Genomic DNA, 24,164 nt, shown 5'->3' with positions numbered 1-24,164 from the left:
ATCTTGTGTTGTCTGAGCGATTACACGTTTGCGTCAGTCGGGACGAGGATGTCTTCAAGCTCGTCGTGGATTGGCTGCATGGCGGCAAACATGCAGATTAGACGTTTATACCGGTATACTTCTACATCTGGTAGGGGACATTGTTGTCGTAAAAGTAGCCTCCCCGAGTTAGAGTGTCCGTGAGCAGCAAAGCGGCAACTTCAAAAAGCCAGCGTTTGAGCGCCTGTCTTCTGAAAAGTCGGTCGAGATGATAGATTTGAACATCATCAAAAAGGCCTCTTTTTCCTAACACGGAACAATTTAGCTCCAGGTTTTTTTGTAGCGGCATTCGAACATCACAGCGTCTTCCTGTTTACGTTCTCGCGACCAATAGAAGAGAATGGTGAGGTCATACGGTTTGTTACGGTGGCTTGTTTGGAGTCGCATACGTGATAGCAGGTTCCGAAGAGGAAATACAAGACATCAATTGCTATTCTCTAACAAGGACCGGGGGAGGTGTAAGCAGTCCCACCGGCCCCCACACCCCCACCCCCGTGTGCCACAGCGATAAGACTTAACAAGAGAACAAGTGGCATGCGAGCGCCACTTCCTCCTCGTCTTGCACTGACCGCTGGAGTTCTGTGCGTCCTAATTCGAGAGCTGAGGGTGGATGGCCAGTGGCGAAAACAACAACTGTGTGTGTGTGTGTGTGTGTGTGTGTGTGGAATGTGCAGCATGGCCTGGCTTTACATCGCGTGTCCAATCATCCGTCGGCCTCCAGCAAGAATTACAGCGCTGCCGAGTCAGCGCATGCAAGCTCCTCTTCTCGTGAGGCCGCCGCACGTAGGGAGGTGTGCAGCCAGGTAGATCCACAAACGATATTCCGCCCCCTGTCAATCCTCTCTCTCTCTCTCTCTGGGGGGGCCCAGTGAAAATATGCAGCTTTTCATTTGCGCGCCGTGTTTTACAGCGGCATCGTGGTCTCGGAGGTTGTTTTGCACGCCGCAAACAATCAATTCATAAGCATGTTTGTTGTTAGCATCGGCGCACACGCCCTCAGACTGGCGCACCAACGACTTTCAAACACTTTGCGAGACAAAAGGAGATCACAAAGAGACACAAAACCACTCCCGACAATGCATTTTTCACATCATATAAAAGTTATATGCCGGCCACTTTGGAGAGATTATTAACATTTAATAGCTTCTACTCCAGGCCTCTCAGACAAAAGATGGCCGCCCCGCCCGCTGCGCCGCTTTCCCGCCTCTCAGATGGCGAAGAACAACAACAAAAAAAAAAACTGTAAATGTCTGCTCCAGCCCCCAAGGAGACAATAAGTCCAGCAGGAGCGCCGGCGGTCCACAAGTCGACTGTGCCTGCTTCGGCTTTTATGACGACGCGCTAAAAGAACAGTGTTCACTGTAGCGATGCAGCAAAGTTATTATCACGCATTTCATATTTATAGCTGCCATGCTGACTATGCTCGCTTTGTTGTGTGTGTGTGTGTATGTGTGTGTACGCATTTTCTATATCTATCTATGTGTGTGTGCGTGCCAGGGACTGCACCTGTTTTGGGGTCCACAGAGAAATATGGCTGTCCTTGTAGGATGCTGTAGACGATCCTGGCGCTGTTTCCATAGGTGGGGTCGTCTGCGTCGGTGGCGGTGACTTGCAGCACAGACGTCCCTGAACACAAACACACGACAAAAAGTTTGGAATATATTGGATGTATGCCGACTCGATACACGTATGCTTGCCAGCACACATATAAGTATTATGTGAGAATGCTATGATGTCATTGTACGCGATGCTAAATGTCCAGGGTCAGTCGGGACTTGGGTGGCCAAACGTCGTCTTCCCGGGAAGCACGTCACTTCCCGGATGCAAGTGTACATAAAAACGGGCAAAAAATCCAAATCCCCTGCAGTGTGAACGTGGACGTTGGCTGTGAAATTGACAGCAACTCTGTGACGAAGCACCCATCCTCGTCTATGCCAATCAAAACATTCATCAAATTTTGACTGTGAGAACAAAAGCTGTATTGATTCCACTCAGCGTGAGATCCAAGTAGCTGGAGGTAGGCGAGGTTAAGGAGCACATTTTGTTTTCGTCTTCTCATGGTTGTAATTTCCCAGGCATTTTTCTCTCTTCCCGGCTGAGCATCGATGGCTTCTCCCGGGAGCCGCGGGGGGGTATATTGAATCCTAAGACGGATCCCGGCGCGCTCATGCACTGACGCCTTCCACTGTGTTGCCATGATGACACGTCACATGAAGTCTATAAGAAGTGTAGAAATGCGGAATCAAACACACACCAATCATATAGTAAGCCGCACTGTGTGTGCGCGTGTGATGACTGTAAATTGAATCAGTGGCCATTTTTCAGGCGTTGACCTTCACTTGAAACAATGCAGCTAGCTTCTTTCATTCCCTGCACCCCCCCGCTGCCCCCCCGAAGACAAAGAATTATGGAGGGCCGCTTGCTTTATTTACTGTCGTAGCACACAGCGCCTGACGGCCTTTGTGCTCCGAGTGAACACTCATCCACTGCTCAGCTAGCATTACAGGCTCCATTAACCCTTTACTGTATAATTACCTGATGAGTGCACGCCGAGCTTGTACGGCGCATTAGCAAGGCCAGGGATCATGTGACGAGACCGTGGAAACCGCTGAAGTGGAAGACGTGGTGACACGCTTGAGTTGCGTGCGTTCCCACGCTTGGGAAAACCACCGTGCCGCGGTCCCGCTGCTTATGTGCAGTTATTGTATTTGTTGATGATCATGTGAGTTGTTTGTCGGCCATCGGCAGCGCTCTAACTAACAGGTCGGAGTCACTTAAGCGTCTCCTTCCATTTGCGTCTTCACGCCAGCTAAAAGCTCCCCATTTCCTGCATTTGTACCACAGCCCAGGCGGCCATTAGACAAGATGGCGTGATCTCACCTCTTAAGACGCAGGGCGCCGATACGTGTCTTTGTGGTGAGTGTTGTTTGCGATGATGACCCACGAGAGTAGCTAGTCTAATGGAGGTTGCATTAGCATCCCGAATGTAAGACGAGCCTTCTATTTCTGTCCTTGAAGCTCTAACACTCAAATTTGTGGGGGCACTGGAGGACTGGAGACCTTTGCTGGAAAATGGAGGTTAGCATTAGCATCCCGAATGTAAGACGACCCTTCTCTCTAACACTCAAATTTGTGGGGGCACTGGAGGACTGGAGACTAGCATCCCGAATGTAAGACGACCCTTCTCTCTAATACTCAAATTTGTGGGGGTACTGGCGGACTCGAGACTGTTGCTGGCAAATGGAGGTTAGCATTAGCATCCCGAATGTAAGACGACCCTTCTATTTCTGGTTTTGAAGCTCTAACACTCAAATTTGTGGGGGCACTGGAGGACTGCACCAACTGATTAATTGGTGTAAATAGTATTCCTTCATAGAAAACTACTACTAAATACAGGTTTTAGTATTACGAGACATGAAATAACTCCCTTATAGTCACCTTTACACTTCTATTGCCCCATATAGTGGACATAAGCGTAAATAGGCCATTAAATTCATAAATAAGCCATTAAATGCGAGTGTGGGGAGGACAGGAAGTGAGGTTCGGAGGTCATTCAAAGCTGCAGTAAAAGCCAAATCTGGTGCTACACTACAGTAACATTACTGACACCTAGTGATCATGTAGGATACTGCATTGCATCTACTTATTTTTTATTTTACTTCATTTGTCCATGATTTGTAGAGTGCCAATATAAGACGACATGTCCTGTATTGGGGTCGATATGTTCCTCCTTTACGGTCATTGATTTCCTCACAGACTTTCATTGGTTAATGTAAACATGAAACCATTTATCGATCAGGAAGTAAACAGGAAGTAAGCAGGAACCATGCTTGGTTCACATTTAAATCCACGATAAGACTCGTACTCTTGTATTTATGCTCACTAAGCGATCTTCTTGTAATAAATACATTCTTAATAATAAAAGCCTAGTTGCTCATGTGTGCCCATGAGCAAGCTCCCAGATCCCAACATGACAAACAGCCAGCGTGAGCGTTCTACCACCGCTGTATGCAGCATACATACATACATACATACATACATATATACATACATATATACATACATACATGTGTAGCATATATTCCTCCTTGATGTGCATGAATATGCATGAAGTAAGATGGCACATATTGATTGTATATTAAGTGGGCGCCTGCAGCTGTGTTGACGCTTGCATAATTAATAAGCATTTACACCGTGCTGTGGTTTCATTGTGACGGTAAAGCATGGGGACGGGGGGGTCGATGACACGTAGCCGTGATCCTCCATGCTGACAGCGTCCATCAAATCTGATCATTATTGTCTTTATTGTCAATTGTTTTATCAGGCAAATCCGTAGTCACAGCAGCAGCTGCACCTTTTGAACATTTGTAAGACGTGCCGTGAAATACGAGCGATTTTGCCGCCAGGCCAAAACTCGCTGGACCGAGAAGAGGCCCGTCTTTTGTCTGGGAAAAAAAATAAGACAAAAAGATAAAAAATAGATGTTGTTGCCACATGATGCATGCGAGGCAGCGACTCGTCTCCGTGGTGGAAGAAAGCTATTCTTCCTCCCTTGATGTGGAGTGGAGGTCTCCCCCGCTCCCCCGCCCTCCCCAAAGGTCTTTCTGCTTGGGACCGGGTCACAGCAAGCGGCTAATTATATCCGCCAGCAGGTTTTTGGCGGTAAAAGTGTCCGGAAGCCGCGTGACAACAATGAGCCGTGTCAAGTCGTGTTACTTTGTACAACCACAACTTACCCACTTCAGACATTTCGGGCACCGTGGCTACAAAGGGTCCATCTGGAAACTGTGGCGCGTTGTCGTTGATGTCTTGGACTTTGATGATGAATTCCGACTTGGGTTCCAGCGCCTCCTCCGTGTTGCGGTCCAAAGCTTGGGCGTGCAGGACATAATGCGATTTCTTCTCCCGGTCCAAGCTCCTGGTGGCGTGGATGTCCCCCGTCACCTCATTGATCAGGAATATCGTCCCCGCGCCTTCGCCGCTTAGGATGTAGCGGACGGATCCGTCGCCTTTATCCGAGTTGGAGTGAAGCTGCAAGGGAAAACAGAAGGAGGCAGCATGAAGGCTTTGAAGTGTTTGATCGTTTTGCAGCCCCGAAATACGACTTAAGCCAGGTCTATGTAGTACTGGATCAATGGGCGGCGTTCAACCACGGTTCTTAGGGTTTTATCCTTAAGCGAAACATTTGAACATATCTGGGAATGCTTTTTAAAGCGTACTTGTTTAGTGGTGCTGTTGTACTGTACATCCTTCTCAAAGTTTTATTTTGAAATTGATTTGACAAAGCAGTACAATCAAGGTCAAAGTTGTAATATAATTATGTAATAATAATAAATACAACAGAGCAAATAGCACCGTACCACCGCTATTCTCGTTCAAATCCTTCCATAAGCTTCTCCAATGGTCCAGAAATCAGCCGCCCGCATCATCACCGCATCACCCCCACCCAAAATCCTTCTGTGTACATTCAAGGCCATCCACCAGCTCGGCACCCCCACACACCCACCCACCTCCCTGATCTCCTCCTCATTGGCACCTCCTCCTCTCCCTCAGATCCTCCTCCTCCATTCACCTCACCCTCCCATCTGCTCACCTCAGCATCATCCCTTGCCGAGTTTTCTGCTGCTCTGCTCCCAAACTTTGGAACTCCCTCCCACCGGCTATCCGTGACATATTCCTCTCTTCAAATCCACGCTCAAAACCCACATATCAGGACTTCTCACGTCTTTTGTTTAACTTTGTATCATTTTTGTCCTGTTTTAGGTGTGTGTTGCTGTTATCGGCATGTAAAATGTCCTTGGCTTCCTAGACAGGCGCTTACAAATAAAATCCATTATTATTATTATTATTATTATTATTACAGGGCCCTAATAATATTTAAAAACATTTTTAGAAGGTTAACGGGTTTTCTGTGCTCTAATTGTGCAACTGTAGTATGTACACTCCATCAAAGACATCTCTGTGCTGTGTGAGTGACGGGAAGAAAAGCTCAGACTCCCTTGTTTGATGCTACAGATATAAGACGACACATCTTAATCGGACTTGGGGGGGAAAGATATACCGTCTTATATTCAGGTTAACTTCCTGCAACTTCATCCATCCTTGTGTACCGTATGTCCCAAAATGAAATCCCTCATAGTTCTTCCAATTTAGGAATTTTGGATGGTCAAGTGATTCGGTGTTGTTGATTCCCAAGTAAATCTTGGTGTGTAATTGTCTGAGCGTCCCAGGTCCAAACCCCAAACCAACGTTGTTACATCCCCGCCGTGTTCCAAAGATCGTCTTCCAATCCTGACATTTAAGTGACCTCAGATAACAGAAAGTCACGCTCGGCGTCTGGCTCGAGTGATGATGATGATCAAGCACGCCGCCGTCTGCACGGCATCCACCTCTGCTGCATCACCGAACCCCACGCTGCTCAATTATTCTGCCGACGTCTATACTCCGACATCAACACCGCGATGCCGACCTCGCTCAAGAGCAGGGGGGAAATCAACAGACAAAGGGGCGCTCGGAGCAAAGATCTATGAGGCGCCTCCAGGCTAGGAAGCAGTCCTTTTATTAAATCCACCGCAGAAAGCATCATACATGTCCACTTTATTGTTGCTCCAATGGTTCTCAGGATACTACAGCAGTGCAACCTCCGTTTTCATCATTAATTCCTTCTCAAAAGGTTCGACAAAGAGTGAAACGCACGGAAACCCGAGCAATGTTTCTCATAGGAAATCATAAAATCCAATGATTTTGTTACAAACAACCCAAAATGGAAATAAAATATGCATTTATTGCTGGCACGCTGAACTTTCTTTGGCCTGTGGCAGCTTATTTAACAGTAAACAACAAAAAAAATATCCACGGGCGGTGACTTAGCAAAGTGGAGGACATTTTCGTCTAAAACCGAATCATCCGAAAACCGGGGCAGCTGAAGTCAAACAGGGTTTGTTGTTGCCGGTACCGCCACTGATACTTTGGCGTGGCAACAGTTAAGTAACACATTAGCAACTAATAAATGATATGTAATATCCTACACTGGCCACCTGGTGTCAGTAATGTCACTGACTTTGTCACCGGAAAACAGGCTTTCATTGCAGGTTACTGCGAGCACAAAAATCCCGTACACATTTATGACAATAACCCATGGCAACGTAAATCTCAACTCAGAACCGCTGATGTCACTTCCTGTGTAGCTCTGGCAATAGCAATGGAACACACAGTAACACACGCTAGCACGAGCCATATTTATATGTACTGTTGTGGCTACTATATTGGGTAATTGGAGTGTAAAGGTGACTGTAGGGGTGTTACCTCACATCTGGAGGGCTCTAATGTTAAAAGCTGTATTTAGAAGGCTGTAAGCAAGGCTTGTATGCTCTAAGTATGAAAATATTCGGTTTATTAATAAGGAATTTTACTTTCACTTATCACGGTTGGGTGTGGAACCCATTAAGCACGGTAAAGGAGGGATTAAGACTTCTTATTTCTTATCAACACCGTATAGCTGGAATGAGATAGTCGTGGAATTAAATCAATTCATTACACTGCTTCTCCTTCAAAATATTCTCATGTAAGAATAGAATAGATACCAGTATAAAACCCTTGGTACCAGTAGTGTCTGTATTTTGGTATGGACCAGCCCATCACACCTGGCAACATTTGCATGTGAACGTCAGGGAAATGAGTGAAAATAAGGAAATTTGATGTTCTACCAAAATGTTTTTTTTTCCCCCCAAAGATAGGAAAGATTCAGGAAACTATTCAAAGGGTTTGCCGCCCAACGCTATCGTCTACCCAGCGCCTCGTTGATTCCGAGATGAAAGTAAAAGACTGAAAATCAGTTTCTCTTCTTTTAAAAGGCAATTTTGGAATCATTTTGGCAAGCGTCTGACGTAGCCTTTAGTCTCGCTTGCAGGCAGGAAGCAGCGCTCAGCCCTCCTCCCAATCAAAGTTATTTAACAACTAAAGGCTGCCCGAGCATTAGCGCTAATCGTTAGCATTAGTCATTAGGGCTCGTCATTAGCGCGCCGCAGTCATAAGCATCCGTGCGTGCTTCTGCTCTCGCAATTCCCCAAAAGCAGCGGTCGTGCCCGACCTCCCGCCGCTTATTTACTCCCTTCATCAAAGCCCAAAACCAAAACATGGACTCGCGGCTACATTCCTGCCGCACCATTTCAAATCCTCCAGTCCATTTGTTGGTGTGCGGCGGGGGGGGTCGGGGAGGGGGGCAACACCAGATGATTTATTTATGTTATTAATTTTTGGTCATGCAGAAAATGTCCTGACTGCCCGGCAGAATGTCATTAGCTTCCACAGGAAATGAAGTCCAGAGGACCAAAAACATGGGTGTCAGAAAAGCGAGAAGTATCTTTCACCCCCCCCTCCTCCTCACGGGGCAACAAAACAAGGGATTGTGTTTATCTGGCTCTCTCCGGGTGACTCTATTAAAGTCTAGTGGAGAAGATAAGTAGCATGTAGCAGCTGGCAAAGTATTCTATTGTGTGTGGGGGGGGGGGGGTTGTTCAAGAGAACACTGGTGGTGATTTTTTTTTTGGGGGGGGGGGGGGGAGCAAAGCACGCTCAAAATTTCATCACATGCTTGGGGAAGGAACCTGAGCGAAAATGTAACTTTGTACCTTTGCGGCTAGTCAGGTGACTGATTATCGCCCGTCACTGTTTCCCGATGCTTTCTAACGACATTTTGGAAACACCCCCCCCCAAAAAAAAAAATATATAACATCCAATCAAAGATCAAATGCAATTGTCAAAGTTACCCATTTGACTCGTCACTAAGTTCATGGAAAGACTAGTGACCAATTAGTTCAGTGGCCCGATTATGTTTGATGGCGGTCATGTTTTTCAACCAACCTTGCTCAAATTTGACACACCCATGCTTGTCAGTCCGCTAAATGTGTGTACCAAATTTGGTAACAATTCAGCCAAACACCTTAAAGTTTTTGTCGAGCTGTATGTGAAATTCCAAGTAAATCGGACTTCATGTTTGATGAACAGTGCCACCATGTGGTGAATTTGTGAAATATCAATAGCCGCGTGGATCAGTGTATTAAAATCCACTATGACCAACTGCTTTGGAAAGGCTAGACTACCGTGTGATGATGACAAGGGATAGTTTGTCTCGGGACTAAAGCCACAACAAAAGAGTGAGAGGGAGACTGACAAAGTGTGTGACAAAGGACTGTTTAATTCTGACACTGAAGAAGACTACTTTAGTGGTTTTACCGTGCGGAGGGGAAAATGAAGATGGCTATTTCAGTAGACTACCGTATCTTTTAATGTTCTGTTCCTTTGATCCCATCCCTTCATTTATTTTTCTTTGAATAAAATACAATACAAATGGGCATATGTCAGACGTAATGATTAATTAATGTGAAAACTGTGATTAATCCCATTAAAACATGAAAGTAATCCTTTGACAGCCTTAATTTGTATACATTTCCAGCACGTATTATCCACAAAACATATTTAGTCCAACACCTGAGCTGATTTTGTCGGGTCGGGTTTGTGTAAAAAACCCAACCTGCAGCAGATGTTCCTACAAAAATAGACCAGATTGCACCTTTTTGAAGCTTGGATCCGATCCACTCACAGAACCAGAACCTTTACCGTGACCTTCATCCATCTTCCTTCCTTCCAAAGCATCACTGGATGTGTCGCTGGCGAATATCGACCCAGATGGTTTTGATGTATGTAGTTCTATATGATCTATATGTTTCACTTCTCTCTCTCTCTCTCTCTTTGCTGCTGTTATGGGCTCTCGTAAAGCGCCGTCATCTCGACACTGCGCTAGCAAAAGGGATAAGTACGTCATAAAAATGGCGCATGTACTCGTCTACAAGCATCGTATCGGTCCAAAACACTTTTATTTGGACAACCAAGTCATATTTGACAGAATTGCACCACAAGCTGAATGCGGTGGGTGTTAAACCTGCCGATGAAAGGGGTGTTTGGGTGACCTTTGGCCTTTCACATTCACCGTTAAGTGAAGGTAGGACCTGTAATTGTCGCTTTTATACCTGCACTTTGGTTATCATCATCATCACCATGACGACCGAGCAACCCCACTTTGGAAAAACATCTCAGCATTCCTTGCCAAGTCGCTATCGGCATCAACATGCCGGCGTACAGTGGAAGCCGGGGATTACGGCTTGCTGGTGATGCATGCCTTGGCGTCCGTATTTGCAATTACCGCGGGGCTCAAGTGGGGCGGGGTTGACTTTTCCATTAATCCCGCTTCTTACACACCTCTCTCAAGAGGATTTAATCACTTTTTCTACGCGATTGTTGTCGTGATCGCCCGGCCCCGCATTTCGGCCGGCCTCCCAATCAGGTGGAATTGATTTGTGACGGTCATGGTAAGCCCCTGATGGCGGAGCCCGCCGCTAATGACCAGCAGACAGCCCAAAGGGTGAGGGCGGGGACGGGGGCCTAATGGTTGTCGTTGATATGTGATATTCTGCACAGTAAGATTTCTTATTTATACATTTAATATTTTCATAGGTGGCTGCACGGCGGACAAGTGGTTAGCACGCGGACCTCACAGCTAGGAGACACGAGTTCAATCCCACCCTCGGCATGCCAGGTTAGTTGCCCGGTTAATTGGCGACAAAATTATAATGCTTATAATGTATCTTTTAGTTGGGAACTGATATTTTCCAGAAACTTAATTGTTAATTGGCAACTCCAAATTGTCCATATATTAATGTGAGTATGAATAGTAGTGTGTCTATATGTGCCCTGTGATTGGCTGGACACCAGTCCAGGGTGTACCCCGCCTCACGTCCCAAGACAGCTGGGATAGGCTCCAGCACCCGCCGCAACCCTCGTAAGGATAAGAGGATAAGGTATGAATGCATATTTTCATAGTTAGAGCATATAAAACCTGCTTACAAACTTTTTCAACATGGTTAGAGCCCTCTAGACATGACATAACACCCCTATAGTCACATTTCGTACTCCTGTTTGCTTACATATGCATGTTTTGATGGAATGATAGAATGAAATCATCTGTTTTTAATCATGCCTGTATGTCTCCAAAACTCTCAAATGTTCTAATGTCTCAAAAACAATTAACGGGGTATTTGCTTATTAGTAATGAGACTGATCAATTATTGTTTTTTTTAATTGGATAGTGTCCGATGAAAAAAGTCACATGCAAGGAATAGCCTAACGACCAAAAATGACTGAAAGTGTGAAATATGGAGGAATAGTGTCGTATTCTCTGTCAATAAGTCTCATGTTTACCGATCCAAAGGAAGTTACGTAACCACGGAACGCCATAAAGCGCGAACCACCGATACGTTTCGTTTATAGCAGTAGTCCGTGAAAATTCCTCCATCTTGTCGGCCACTTCCGTCTCCTGCAGCTTCCTTGCTTCATCGCTCCTCCAAATCCCAATCCCGGCGAGAGCTTTGTTCTTTCCAAGAAACCGCAAAGGTTGGCGCCGATTGGCTGACACTCGCAACCCAGCGGAGCGCTGACAAGGAACATGGCAACCTCCTCCTCCTTTGCACAGCCGCTGACATTTACATACGCGCTCCCGAACACATGTACGCTCTCTTCCTGTTGTCTTTCCGGGACCGCCGAGCCCCCCCCCCCCAGTGCTCCGGCGTGACAGTTGCCTGATTCTGTCACGTTGGCGCGATACATTTTTAGACGTATGAATAAAACATTTAGTCACCTCTCTGCGATGCTCGGGACGAGAGGGGAGGGTGCAGCACCCCCACCCCCCCCTGTCTGTCAAAGCCACTTGGTCAACACACAATGGCGACTTTTGTTTGTGGCGTTAACTTGACCGCTGTCCACCCGTCCGCCGGCATCGACATCCCACTGACGCTAAAGCTCGTCGGGCCGTCTCGTCTTGGTACTCGTGCTGCAAGGGGCTGTCATTTTCCAAATGCCCCCCCGGAAAGGTGTCACTGGGGATTATGGGATACCTCGCGGGGATTAAAAATGTTCTTGACAGAATGGCCGCTTCACTTATTCCCCGGCAGTCGGTGCTTCATGACGGCACGGTGACTGACGGTAATAAAGTGCACTGAACTGCTCACAAGTTGGACACGCACTTTTTTTTTTTTTTGCCGCTGTGTGTATCTTCTGGTGAAACTTTTATTTTATGGATATAATTCATATATCTATATTTATATGTGACGTATTTTAGGAGGACGGATCAGTGCGGAAGCGGAACAATCAATCACTGCCTGCAAAAAGTTGACCTGGCAATTTTCCTGCTTTGGGTGTAGTGTTATAATAATAATAATAATAGACATAAGTAACAGGGGTGGGATTAGATATGATATGATATATTATCTTATATTATATTACATTATGCGGTATTTCTTTTGGAAGAAAAACAAACTACATCCGGTGCCGATGCTGTGTCTCATCTAACAACCTGCATATCATGTTGCTGTGTGAAAGGCACCGTGGAATAAATGCTGGAATTTCTCTTACGGATTTAATGTGCTTCCATCCATCCGTCGTCTTCTGCTTATCTGAGGTTGGGTGGCAAGGGGGCAGCAGCCTCAGTAGCCCAGACGGCCATTTTGGTCCGTCACCATTCCCAGGCCAGTTGAGATAACATGGCCTCTTTGTGTCCTGGGTCTTCCCTGAGGCCTCCTACCTCCCCGGGGAGGTGCCCGAGCCACCTCTCCTAGCTCCTCTCAATGCGGAGGAGCAACGGTTCAACTCCGAGTTTCTCCCAGGTGACCGTAACTGTCACCTGATCTCTAAGACTGGTAGGAGGAAATTCAGTTTGGCAGCTTGTGTCCATGATCTTGTCCTTTTGGTCACGACCCAAAGCTCCTGACCGTATGGACCATAGACTTGGACTTAGACTTGGACCGATCCATCCAACCATCAATTAACCCAAATGAGAAAATGTCCTTGTTTTTGGTCCTAAACATGCTTAAGAAAGGGGCAGGATGGAGCTCTTACACCCCGTCGTCATGTCTCAACAATTTGTCCTAGTTCGCTCACTTCCTGTATCACAATATTTATTAGAAATCAATTTTCCGTAATCCTGTAAACAAACAACCAGAAAAAGGCGCAGTCTCAAACAACAACGACAGTACATTTGTGCTCCCCCATCCTCGGCTAATTAAGGGTCCGTCTGCCTCTTGGCCACTTTAGGACATCAGTCCCAACCCACATAATTAAATGTTTCCTTTTTTTTTCAACCATCTGGAGGCTTCATCTCTTTAAACATGCATGTCAAATTGATTCCTTTCATAATGTTTGTGTTTCTACGCGCCGCTTTATCATAGCCTGGGATTAGTTGTTTGTGCGTCTATCAGCAGCCACAACACACACACACAGAAAAACAACAGCCTTAAGCTAGCGTGGCGTTCGCGAGCAAACAAGCCTTGGTTAGAAAGCGCCAGACGATATAGTGAGCAGCTTTCTCACACACTTTCTGGGAAGCTTTGCTTTGGGGGGGGTCGCTGGCGCTTTGGCGGACTGGCTTCCGATGTCAACCTCCGCTCGGACCGTATCAACAAGGGCGGGGAATCAAACACCGAGCCGTTTTAAGTTCCCTTATTTCCTCCATCCACTTTTAAGTAGTCTTAGAACTTAGTCATCGAGTGGCAGACCACAGAGCGACTACCACGGCCAGGTCGCCGAGTACCGAGGCCTGCGGTGCGTAAAAAAAAAAAAGTGCCCGTGCTGACTCAGCAGCTGGCGTTTTACAAACCACCGCGGGCATTAACATGAGCGCACACACCGAGAAAGGAAGAGAAAACGCATCAGGGGTTTCACAGTCAAGCGGCAACACGCAAGCCACGCATCACCGATCTGGCAACGCAACGCTGGTCATCTTCATCTTCGAGAAGCTGCTGATGGAAAAGCATAGGCGGCAACACTAGCGTAGCTTACAGTGCTAACATATACTCGGGTTTTAGCAGCAACATTATGCTAGCTTAGCCTACATATTCCAGTCATCCTCACTACATCACCATTCAAACTCTTCAAGCTTTATTGTTTATTCACGAATCGACTTTGTTTCGTGGTTGACTTATTAGTTATTAATAAAAGGTGCCTGCACATTAGCAATGTGGCGTAAACAGACAAGTAGGAGCGTAAAGGTGACTATAGGGGTGTTACTTCATGACAACAGGTCTCTAATAACGGTGTAAAAATGTGTTAAAAATGTTTTCTGTGCTCTAACTACCAAAATATCAATTTAAATTAAACGACGGGTGACTGTAATGAAATGTACAGTCGTACGTGTGTAGCTAACCGACTGATTGTAGCTCCGGACTTTATTTTAAGATGTGTCGCGAAGCCCGAAGAAGGTTCCTTCATGACGTCATAATAAAGTGGAAACTTCCAACTGACGGTTTGAGTTCTACCAAGTGACAGAGTTGACGGACTCTTGCCGAGGACACATGTGACTGATATAACGTCTAATATTAAAAAGTCACCTTCGTCCCTTTTGGCATAATCGTGGACCTTTGAAGACGATCGTTTGTTGCCTGACATTGTTGTAATGGCTGCCGGCGGATCTCCCCGCTGTTCTCTGATGCTGCAGGACTTTTTGGGAGTTCATTCATGCTTCACGTGATATTAGTCAAAACACGCTTTACCCTTCCTTAGCGGCTTTCTCCGCCTGGCAAGGACATTCAGCATTCAAACCCTGAGCTGATTCAATAAACAGACTTTTGAGGCGGAAAGTGATATTTGCAGTTGTTGCCTTTTTCCCGAGCATGTCATGCCACATTTCTTTCTCCTCCCCCCCCACCACCTTCTGAGGCGCACTGAAATACAGACATATGTGCAGTCAGTATGCCGCCTTTCTCTCGCAGTGCAGTTGAGGGGATTAGTCTGTGCCTGAGTGCCTGGAATAATGATCAGTGCAGCGGAGAAACACATTTTCACATTTGGGGAGATAAGGGCGGGCAATCTGCAAAGCAGAGGACTTAACCGGCTCCCCGTGGCTTATTGCGGAGCCAAAAGAAGTCACCAGCCAGCATCTCCAACCGTGTCGCGCCGCGCCCTCAGCAGGCGAGGTGAGAACAGCAGCCGCTCGGAACAACTCCTCAATGACATTCCCAACAAGCAAGCCCACCGGTTTGCCCTGGCCGGGCTTCATTTCCCACCACCAGATCCAATCTGGGTTCATTTCCCGCAGAGAGCCTGTTTCTAATGATTTGGTTCATGTGGAGTGGGGGTGTCGTTCATCACACGGAATAAAACATCTCTGACATGAGTGTGGGAGGAATTCTGTCAGACATGTGAATGACACAAACACAAACCAGGGCCGCATTTCCATATCAGAGGATAAGAACGCTGACGTTGCAGTCTAGCACCTGAACACAGCACGGCTCCCAATTCCTACCTTTCCCACGTACTGCTCCTCTGTCCCCATGTGTTCTTCTAAAACAAAGAATTGGTTCCAGATCCAGCCCCGTTTGGGCCTGTGGTGCACCTCCGTCTCCCCGGTCTGGTTCTTAGTCTGGCCCTTGGCGAGCACCTTGGCGGGAACGTGGTGGCCCGCCCCGTAGGCCCTCTGGATGAAGCAAAGGCAGACCAGAAAGGGGCAGAGACAGGAGGTGGCGGGAATCCTCATGGCGGCGTCTCGTAAGGTTATCCCAACGCTCCCAGGCGGTAAACTCCTGCCGCCGTGGCCGCAGCAGCCGCCGCCACCGCTGCCGGCCGCTCCAAACAAAACTTTAAATCCAAACTACGGAGAGAAGAGTGGTCCGAGTAAATCCAGGAGAGGTCATGGCCCAGAAACTACAATATATTTACATTATGGAATTTCCCAACTGAGCGACGGAGGTGAACGTGGGCGCTTCTAGTCGGAGCGGAGGTTAATCCTGGACGCCATTGTGGATTCCCTGGGAGAGCGGAAACAGAAACACAGAGTTAGGGATTAGCTTGATGGATATTAGAGGCTAAATTCCCACCAATTAAATTGCGAGTCCCAGATAAGCACGTGTGCTTCAGACAACGACTGTCAGCCATTTTTTGTCCTCGGGAGCGGAGACGTGACAGCGATTAGAAGGTCAGAGCGCCGCGTGCTGACTGATAGCGCTCGGTGAGGTCATTAATCAGAGGCTCCCTGACGCACCAGCGCATGAGTCGACTTTATTAAGAGTAGCCGAGAAAAGCTTTGATTTGGGCTGAGTGAGCTGTGCATCCCATAATGACTGCACGGGGACGCCGTGTCCTGCTGTAAGCACAGAGGAACGGACAAAATATTACACAGAGAGAGAAAAGCCATCCCATTGGCAGACGGAGGGACTTTAACTCTCCGTTTTGTTGGCCCGACATACACTCAAGGCATTTTAACATTCATTCATTGGATGCTGGAGCCTATCCCAGCTGTCTTGGGGCAAGAGGCGGGGGCCAAATCACAGGGCACATATAGACAAACAACCATTCACACTTACATTCATACCTATGGACAATTTGGTGTCGGTAATTAATAATTAAGTTTCTGGAAAATATCAGTTCCCAACTAAAAGATACATTATAAGCATAATTTCAGTCACACCATTCACACCGATGGACAATTTGGAGTTGCCAATTAACAATTAAGTTTCTGGAAAATATCAGTTCCCAACTAAAAGATACATAATAAGCATAATTTCATTCACACCGTTGGACAATTTGGAGTCGCCAATTAACAATTAAGTTTCTGGAAAATATCAGTTCCCAACTAAAAGATACATTATAAGCATAATTTCATTCGCACCATTCATACCTATGGACAATTTGGAGTTGCCAATTAACAATTAAGTTTCTGGAAAATATCAGTTCCCAACTAATTATACATTTTAAGCATAATTTCATTCATACCTATGGACAATTTGGAGACAATTGGAGGCAATTAACATGTTTTTGGAATGTGGGAGGAAGCCGGAGTCCCATGCATGCACGGGGAGAACATGCAAACTCCACACAGAGCGTGGAATCGAACTCGGATCTTCGAGCTGCGTGGCCTGCGCGCTAACCACCATTTCAACTTCATACAGTTAATATTTATTTTTGGCTGTATGTTTTTAAGGTGGCATAAAAGGATGGAAAAGTTGGGGTCTAACTTCAAAATGGCCGCCCCCTGCCAATCACCCTGCCAGTCAGACAGCAGGGAACAATGCACGCATCGTACTGATAGATAATGGCTCAATTCTTTGTGGGTATAAATAATGCATAGGTGTTGATTAAATTTTAGCTTTGACGCCTGGGATAATCCCTCGCCACGCGCCGTAGTTAGCGACGTTAAGGAGGCGCCGCCGCCGCCGCCGTTCTTGTTGTTGTTGTTGACAGCTGATTTCTGCTGCCAGCTGCAAGTTCCAGTCGGATTAAAGGAACGGAGGATAAACACTCTGCAAACACGTGTAATCTGCGTCCAGATTCTCATCTGCATAGGTAGAGCAACACCCAAATCCCACTTTTCCTCGCTAATGTGATTCCCGACACAAGGCGGGGAGCATCGATAAGACAATTACCGGCCGAGTGCGGGAGTGCTGCGGTGAGAATATATTTTCCAGTGGTTTCTCTTCGGAGCCTCCGAGGGGCTCTCTTCAATCAGCGGCCTAATTGTCTGATAACGGTGTTGTACGTTTGAGGGAGCGATGGAATCTTCTTTTATGGAGCGTGGATGTGACGGGAGGCGGAGGGGCTCCTTTCACTTCCACATTTTACGATGATGAACGCAGTCATCCAAAATGGTCCTGAAATCATGTTACGTATCTCCAAATGACCACAATGCCTGAGTGATGAATAAAAATGTCAAATGTCAACTTTTCATACAAGACGTCCTTAAGTCCTGTGTTTTTTGTGTTTTCACAGAACCTCCATTTGTCTTCCATCATGGACCTGAACGCCTCTCGGACATGGGTGTCGTAAGTACATCTGACTTTCTAATTATTTTGATTTTCTTTATTTATTTGATTTTTTTTTAAACATTGAAAACACACAGCATTCACGATTTGCGATGCATATGTTATTATTTCCTTAGCATTTTAATTAATAATTCATAGTGTATTTTTTCCCAAACCCAGGATTCAGGTAAGAAAATTATCTCATTCATTTAATTTAAATAATTTATCATAAATTATTTTTTATTTTATGTATTTATTTTGGTCATTATGCCAGTATAAAACATTTTAATAGTTTGAAAATTATATATTTGTCTGCATATGTTATTATTTCCTTAGCATTTTAATTAATAATTCATAGTGTATATTTGTTCCCGAATCCAGGATTCAGGTAAGAAAATTATTTAATTAATTTAATTTATCATAACTCATTTTTTATTTTATGTATTTATTTTGGTCATTGTGCCAGAATAAATCACTTTAATAGTTTGAAAATTCTATATTGTTTTATATATTGTCTTCGAATTTGGGGGTATAGTACCCCCTGTTGATGGGCCATATAAATCTATGCCAAACAATGGAGTCCTCACCATCATAATCCCTTAGTCCCTACCGTCTCCTGTAAGGTTGTGTGTTTTGTAAAATAAGTCCTGCAACATAAAATGCGTCAACATGGGAACCGGGATAAAAATTCCGCTCACAGCACGACCCGAGTTGTAACATCACAACACTGTTTTGCTATTTTGGGTTTTAGTCGAGGTGCGCCTGCGGAAAATGTGCACCTTCTTGGTTTAGCAGAAACTTCAACACAGTTTTCCTCTGGAGACCTGGTCCGGATGACATGTTCCATAATTTAACAAGCAACTTTTGTACTTTCACCTCAAGAGAATCCCGGACGGCGTGTTTTTTTTATGTCCTCCTTCAATGCTAAGGCGTGTTTTGTTGTTGTTGTTTTGCCCTGTGCAACCTGTGGCTGGGGCGTCACTGTCAGACCCCCCCCCCACCCAAAAAAAACAGCATTTCTACTCTCCAGCCTGCTCTTTTATTCATGCAAACAGGAATTTTAAATCGCGGCGAATCACGTTGTCTTGTAAACAACTTAAATTGGACACGACCGAAGCGGTCCATACCGATGGCGAGGGGCAACCACCATGACGGCCAATAAAAGAAGAGACTTGTCTCGCTTTAGGGCGGGTTACTCGTGTCTTGTTGCTGGCGCCAACAGCGAATGCTGCACCGCCTGCTGGGGGAGCACTGATGCCGAGAGCCGGAGTGACTCAAAACATGTCACCGAACGATGGAGGGCCAGCGCAGCGTGAGACGTGTTCAGGAGGGAAAAACACTAAAACCACTTAAACCCCCCCCTCTTTGTGGGCCTTTATGTGGGCCAAAGTATAAGACGATGCCTGACTCCAAACAATTAAGTGTGACGGTATGATTAGCCTTCCGTTTTCTGTCAAGGCCGAAGTCGTCCGGGAATCTACTTAACCCGATTCTGAGTATCTTCTGGCTACGTCGGAAGAGACGACGCACGCTGATGAATAAAAAAAAGCCAAAACAAGCTAGCCTTCCATTGACATCCAGCTGTTTGCCGGGTGTGCCGTAATGCTGCTGTTGCACTAAGGAGCATGAACTCTGGCTCCCGCTGAGATGAAAGTTTTTAGCCAGAAAGCCCCAATGAAAGTCTTCTCACATCCGCCCGGGGCGGACTGATTGAAGTTTTTTTTTTTTTTTTTGAAAGAGTGGAATAATAATGGAAACCTGCAGATGTTTCCCGGTCACAACTCATTAGCTAGCTTGGTAGCTTTGCCATGAACATTGTGTCTTCATTGGAGGACCGTGATTGGTCGTTTTAAAGCAACATGAGCAGATGGCAGCAGTCGGAGGTCCAAAGGTTGTAGAACTTTGGATTTGATTTCCGAAAAAACGGCACCGATTTTGAATGGTGTCTGTGTTCCCGTGTCGCAAACTTTTATGGAACTCCGTGCTACTTAGTGTGCCGCAAGCTCCCAAATCCGTACTGAGGCGCCGGTACTCATCCCCAAATTCTGCCCACACTCGTATAGCGGGTTGGGACCGCTGCCTGACGGATGATCACATTGCAAGCCTCAAATTCGCCGCACGCCGCCAAGTGTTCAGCCCCGAATGCCGCAACAATCTGCCGTTTTTTCTAAAGCGCCACCCCGGTGAGACATTTTTCGGGCACTTTTTGCAGGGTGCAAAACTTTATCACTCGCGCAAAGACAGGAAGTCACCGTCCTTTTTCACTTTTTGGCAAATCATATTACATACATATACTACATCATATTTTTAACTATTTCTGCATGTAAAACTATAACAATGGTGTGTTTTTGATTAGTATATTTGGGTTTTAGAAGGGATTCATCGATTGATGATCTGCGATTGGCTGCTGACCTGTCAAAAGTCAGCTGGGATAGGCTCCAGCATATGATGCCCTGCAACCTTTGCATAGAAAATGGATGCATGGGATATTTCTGATGGTGACAATCAATTTGCAGTTCCCTGCAAATTCGGGTGAAAATCAGGAATAAGCTGGAGCCTATCCCAGCTGACTTTGGGTGAGAGGCGGGGTCTGAAGATGTTTGAAGATAATTTCAGTGAAAGGTTATCCAATGTTTGGGTTTTTATTAACCGTGTACTTGATTGCAAACCAGACCGCACTAAAGTGACCACTAAGTATGTTTTATATATTATGGGATATTGGTTGCTAGGTAGCAGGCTTTAAGTGGTGAAAATGAGTCAGCCTCAAAGTGTCAAAAGTCTGAGTCTTCCCAAGCAACGGAAAAGACTCCACTCGGCTGGCTAATCGGGAGCAAGGAGAGCAGGTTTCTAAACACAGATTAGCTGGGAAGCTAATTAGGCCAGCAGCCCTAATGACTCCCAGCATGCGCCTGGGGCGAACTGTCAGTCATCCCCTCCCGCCAAAGTCAACGGCGCCTCGTCCTTTCTGCTTCTCTCCGTTCCGAGCGCCATCTGCGCGGACGCTCTGCGTTGATTCGACAGTTGGAATTCTCGGCGCGTTTTTACGAGCTTAGACGACCTCGCCGAGCAAAGGTGGACTTTCCATTTTCCCCGCGTCACATTTTCGGAAAAACACGCCGGCACTCGTCGGAGACGCTTTATGTTGTTTGGCTGCTTAACGAGCGTGGGGTGGAAGTTGGGAAAACGCTCCATCTGTTGTGTGTTTAATGGCGGCGTTCTCCGACGCTCGTCATAAGCCGGCGGTGCCAGCGTGGAGCAGACAGGACCCATCTGCCGGACCGGGAAAAAGTCCTCAAATGGAGCACGGAGACCGGCCAGTGTTTGTCTCCTCATTTCCACTGTCAAATATTTGCGGAATATAGCTAGCATATGCTCATTGACCACTTAGGTACCCGGAGAAAACCCACCAATGCAAACTGCGCGCTAACCACTCGACTGCCGTGCAACTTGCTTATGTTTAAATCCCAAATCGAGATGCCAAGCAGAGATTTGACTATACAACTATTCCATAATGCAAATGGGTTAGCAGAATAACAACAGAATATTTGCATGCACTTCAAAATGGGCAGGACATCTAAATTTAGCAAGAAAGACTTTTTGATGTGGATTATTTTCATGCTTTTGCAGGCCACATAAAGGAAGTGACATCTGTGGCTTGGAGAGCGAAGGGGAAAAAAGAAAGGCGGAAAGTCATGAAAAAAATTATAAAAATACAAAATCATCCATTTTCTATGTCGCTTATCCTCACTAGTGTCACTGGTATGCTGGAGCCTATCCCAGCTGTCTTTGGGCGAGATGCATACCTATGGACAGTTTAGCGTGGCCAATAACCTAGCATGTTTTTGGAATATGGGAGTACACAGAACTCCACACTGAGATGCCAAGTGGGGAATCGAACCCAATTTCCTGACTGACAATTTTCCTGGCCTATGTGCTAACCACTTGCCCACCGGGCGGCCAAAATAGAAAATCAAATCCATGAAATAAATGAACAAATAAAACACCAAGCATTGTTTAATGTACATATAAACGCTATATATAATGCTATTTGTATGATTTACCTCGGGTGTTTTTTATCCTACATTTTGTGCAGGATTGCACGGGAATACACCAACCGCATATTTTGTCGGAGTCACTGAAGGTGCACATCTCAGAAGTTCATTTATTTCAGTTGCATCTCTTAGAGTTGGTGGATTCACTCCAGAGTGAACTATTTTTAGAACGTATTTCTTGATCATTTTGAGCAACGTCGTTCCGTACCTCACATGATGTCAACAAATTACATTTGTGTTTTTGTGCGCTAATTGGTCTCTTATAGTCTGAACGTGAACTCCTGAAATCCACTAACTTAACTCTTGTGTGGTTTGTGATCTTCACTAACCTCTATAAGTTCAAGTGGAACATAAAGATGCACGCTGACAAGCAAGGGATCCTTTTCGGGAGTTCAAGCTGCCAATCTTGTGCTCATTTGCAAACAAACAAATACACAACTCCGCTTGGTGATGTTTTTAAAAAAAAAAAACCAACTTGTGCCTACAAGTTATTAAGAGTCTGTGACCTAGATAGATGGGAAGTTTTTCCGAGCGCAGGTTTTAAAAAATGCATCATCACCTCTCGGGATGCTGCCGCACAACAAGCTTTGTGTCGCTTGTGTTTGGGCTGTCATGTTGTGTTTGTATTAATTGCACGGAAAAGTATGGATTTTTGGAAGTTTGCAACGTATGAAGTGGTAAAAACGCCCCTGCCAAGACGTTTAGCTTCACGGCGGCCATATTATGTAACCCAAACATGCCCGTCAGTCCCTTAAAGGTGGGTGAGAAATTTCAAGACAATCCGATGCCAGCACTCGGTAGCAATGATGAAACATGGAAACAAAGATAAAAACGAGGTTTGCTTTGCACGAGCTGGAAATATTGATGAATGGTCGATCCGTGTTAATGCACATGCCGTGGAATGATCCCATGCCAAGTAGAACAGCAGAGGGACCAGAAGAGATGTCCGTGATTGGGAATGGAAATGTATTCATATCGCCCACAAGCGCTGCGGCGAGCTTTAACGTGGGAGAAGAAGAAGTCTGGCCGGCGTTGGCAGGCGCTGCACGCCTGCGTGAGCGTGCACGCCGAGCGGGGTGGGCTTTGCACCCAGGCGGCGGCGGTGGTGGCGGCGGGGGGGCGGGAACCGTGCCTCTCGGATTAGCATTTTCACACTGCGATACGGCGCCACCAGGTAGAGTTCCCCTTCGTGCGAGCGCGGTTTGGAGGGGTTTCACATGCTTTTTAAGTGTGCGTGCGTGTGTGTGTGTGAGCGTGAAATAGAAAGCGGGGGTGGCGAGTTATTTTTAGCCGTGCCCTGACACATCATTAGATACACCTGCAGATGTAATGAGATTCATTACAGGAAAACCATTTGAAAAATATCATCTATAATTATTGACAATAGTGGTAGTATTGGCCCATTTAAATATGGAAATATTTGCCGTCTAATTAATGGCATTAATATGCTGGAGCCTATCCCAGCTTCCACCTTGGACCGGTTGCCAGCCAAAATGAAAATATATCAGGATATGAAAAAACGGTGGAATTGTGGATTAGCTGTTTTGCTCTGCAAACAGAAGAGCTTGGGTTGGAATCCCAGTAGAACCGACATCCTAAGATGAATAATAACAATAAATCTTCCGTCTTGTCCAGTCTTGGAGTCTTAACAGTAGTACACCAAATTCCGGAATTCCTTCTTGGCTCAGGCCCCGCCCCCTTGGTTGGGGTTAGTGTCATCTGGTTCGCTAATAATACCTTATTAGTTTGGATAAGCATTGACTGAACAATAAGATGGTTTTCAGTACTGCAGTACTCCAGTATAGTACACGTGTACCGCCTTTCTGCTCTCTGGTAAAAAATAAAAAATAAAAAAAACTTGTTTTCTCCCTGCGACCAAACAAGAATCACGACTCTCCCTCGGAACTCTGATGATTATTTTCCGGAATGTATTCCTTTGCCCTGCCGTTTCTTTGATTCCGGCTCATTATATCCCAATTTGTGGCGTTCCTGCGAGGCGTTCCCACCACCGCGTCAACAAGTCTACCGGTGAAACATCTGCCGCCTTCCGTGTCCCTCGGTGATGCGACGCCATCACAGCCAAATGACTTGTTGATGCCGCCGTAGCACAAAGCCGACACTTCCTTCCAGTTGCTTTGTGTGCACGCCGCCGGTCAATCCTCGTCGCCGGGAATGTTCAAGGGTAAACCGAGTGAGAAGTCCGACTTTGTGTGGCGACTCTCGTCAAAAGTCG

General features: G+C 46.0%; 1 protein-coding gene across 2 annotated transcripts in view; it reads right to left on the bottom strand.

Annotated features, from left to right (window-relative positions):
* LOC131109039 (cadherin-18) overlaps positions 1-24,164 on the bottom strand; it is a 49,404-nt gene that overhangs the window by 19,395 nt on the left and 5,845 nt on the right. Inside the window, exons 2-5 of one of the 2 annotated variants that reach the window (XM_078792427.1) lie at positions 15,802-15,890; positions 15,389-15,733; positions 4,776-5,070; positions 1,546-1,665 (exon numbers count right to left, since the gene is read on the bottom strand). In XM_078792427.1, coding sequence (XP_078648553.1) covers positions 1,546-1,665; positions 4,776-5,070; positions 15,389-15,619 — 646 coding nt within the window. In that variant the 5' untranslated portion in view covers positions 15,620-15,733; positions 15,802-15,890. Of the gene's footprint in view, positions 1-1,545; positions 1,666-4,775; positions 5,071-15,388; positions 15,891-24,164 lie in introns of both variants that reach the window. The other variant, XM_058060575.2, reaches the window with a different exon arrangement.

This window comes from Doryrhamphus excisus, linkage group LG7 (genome assembly GCF_037039965.1).
Source record: "Doryrhamphus excisus strain RoL-2023G ecotype Guam linkage group LG7, RoL_Dexc_Guam_v1.1, whole genome shotgun sequence".
NCBI lineage: Eukaryota > Metazoa > Chordata > Actinopteri > Syngnathiformes > Syngnathidae > Doryrhamphus > Doryrhamphus excisus.
Note: the sequence above shows the minus strand (reverse complement) of the source record. Positions and strands in the feature narration are given on the sequence as shown.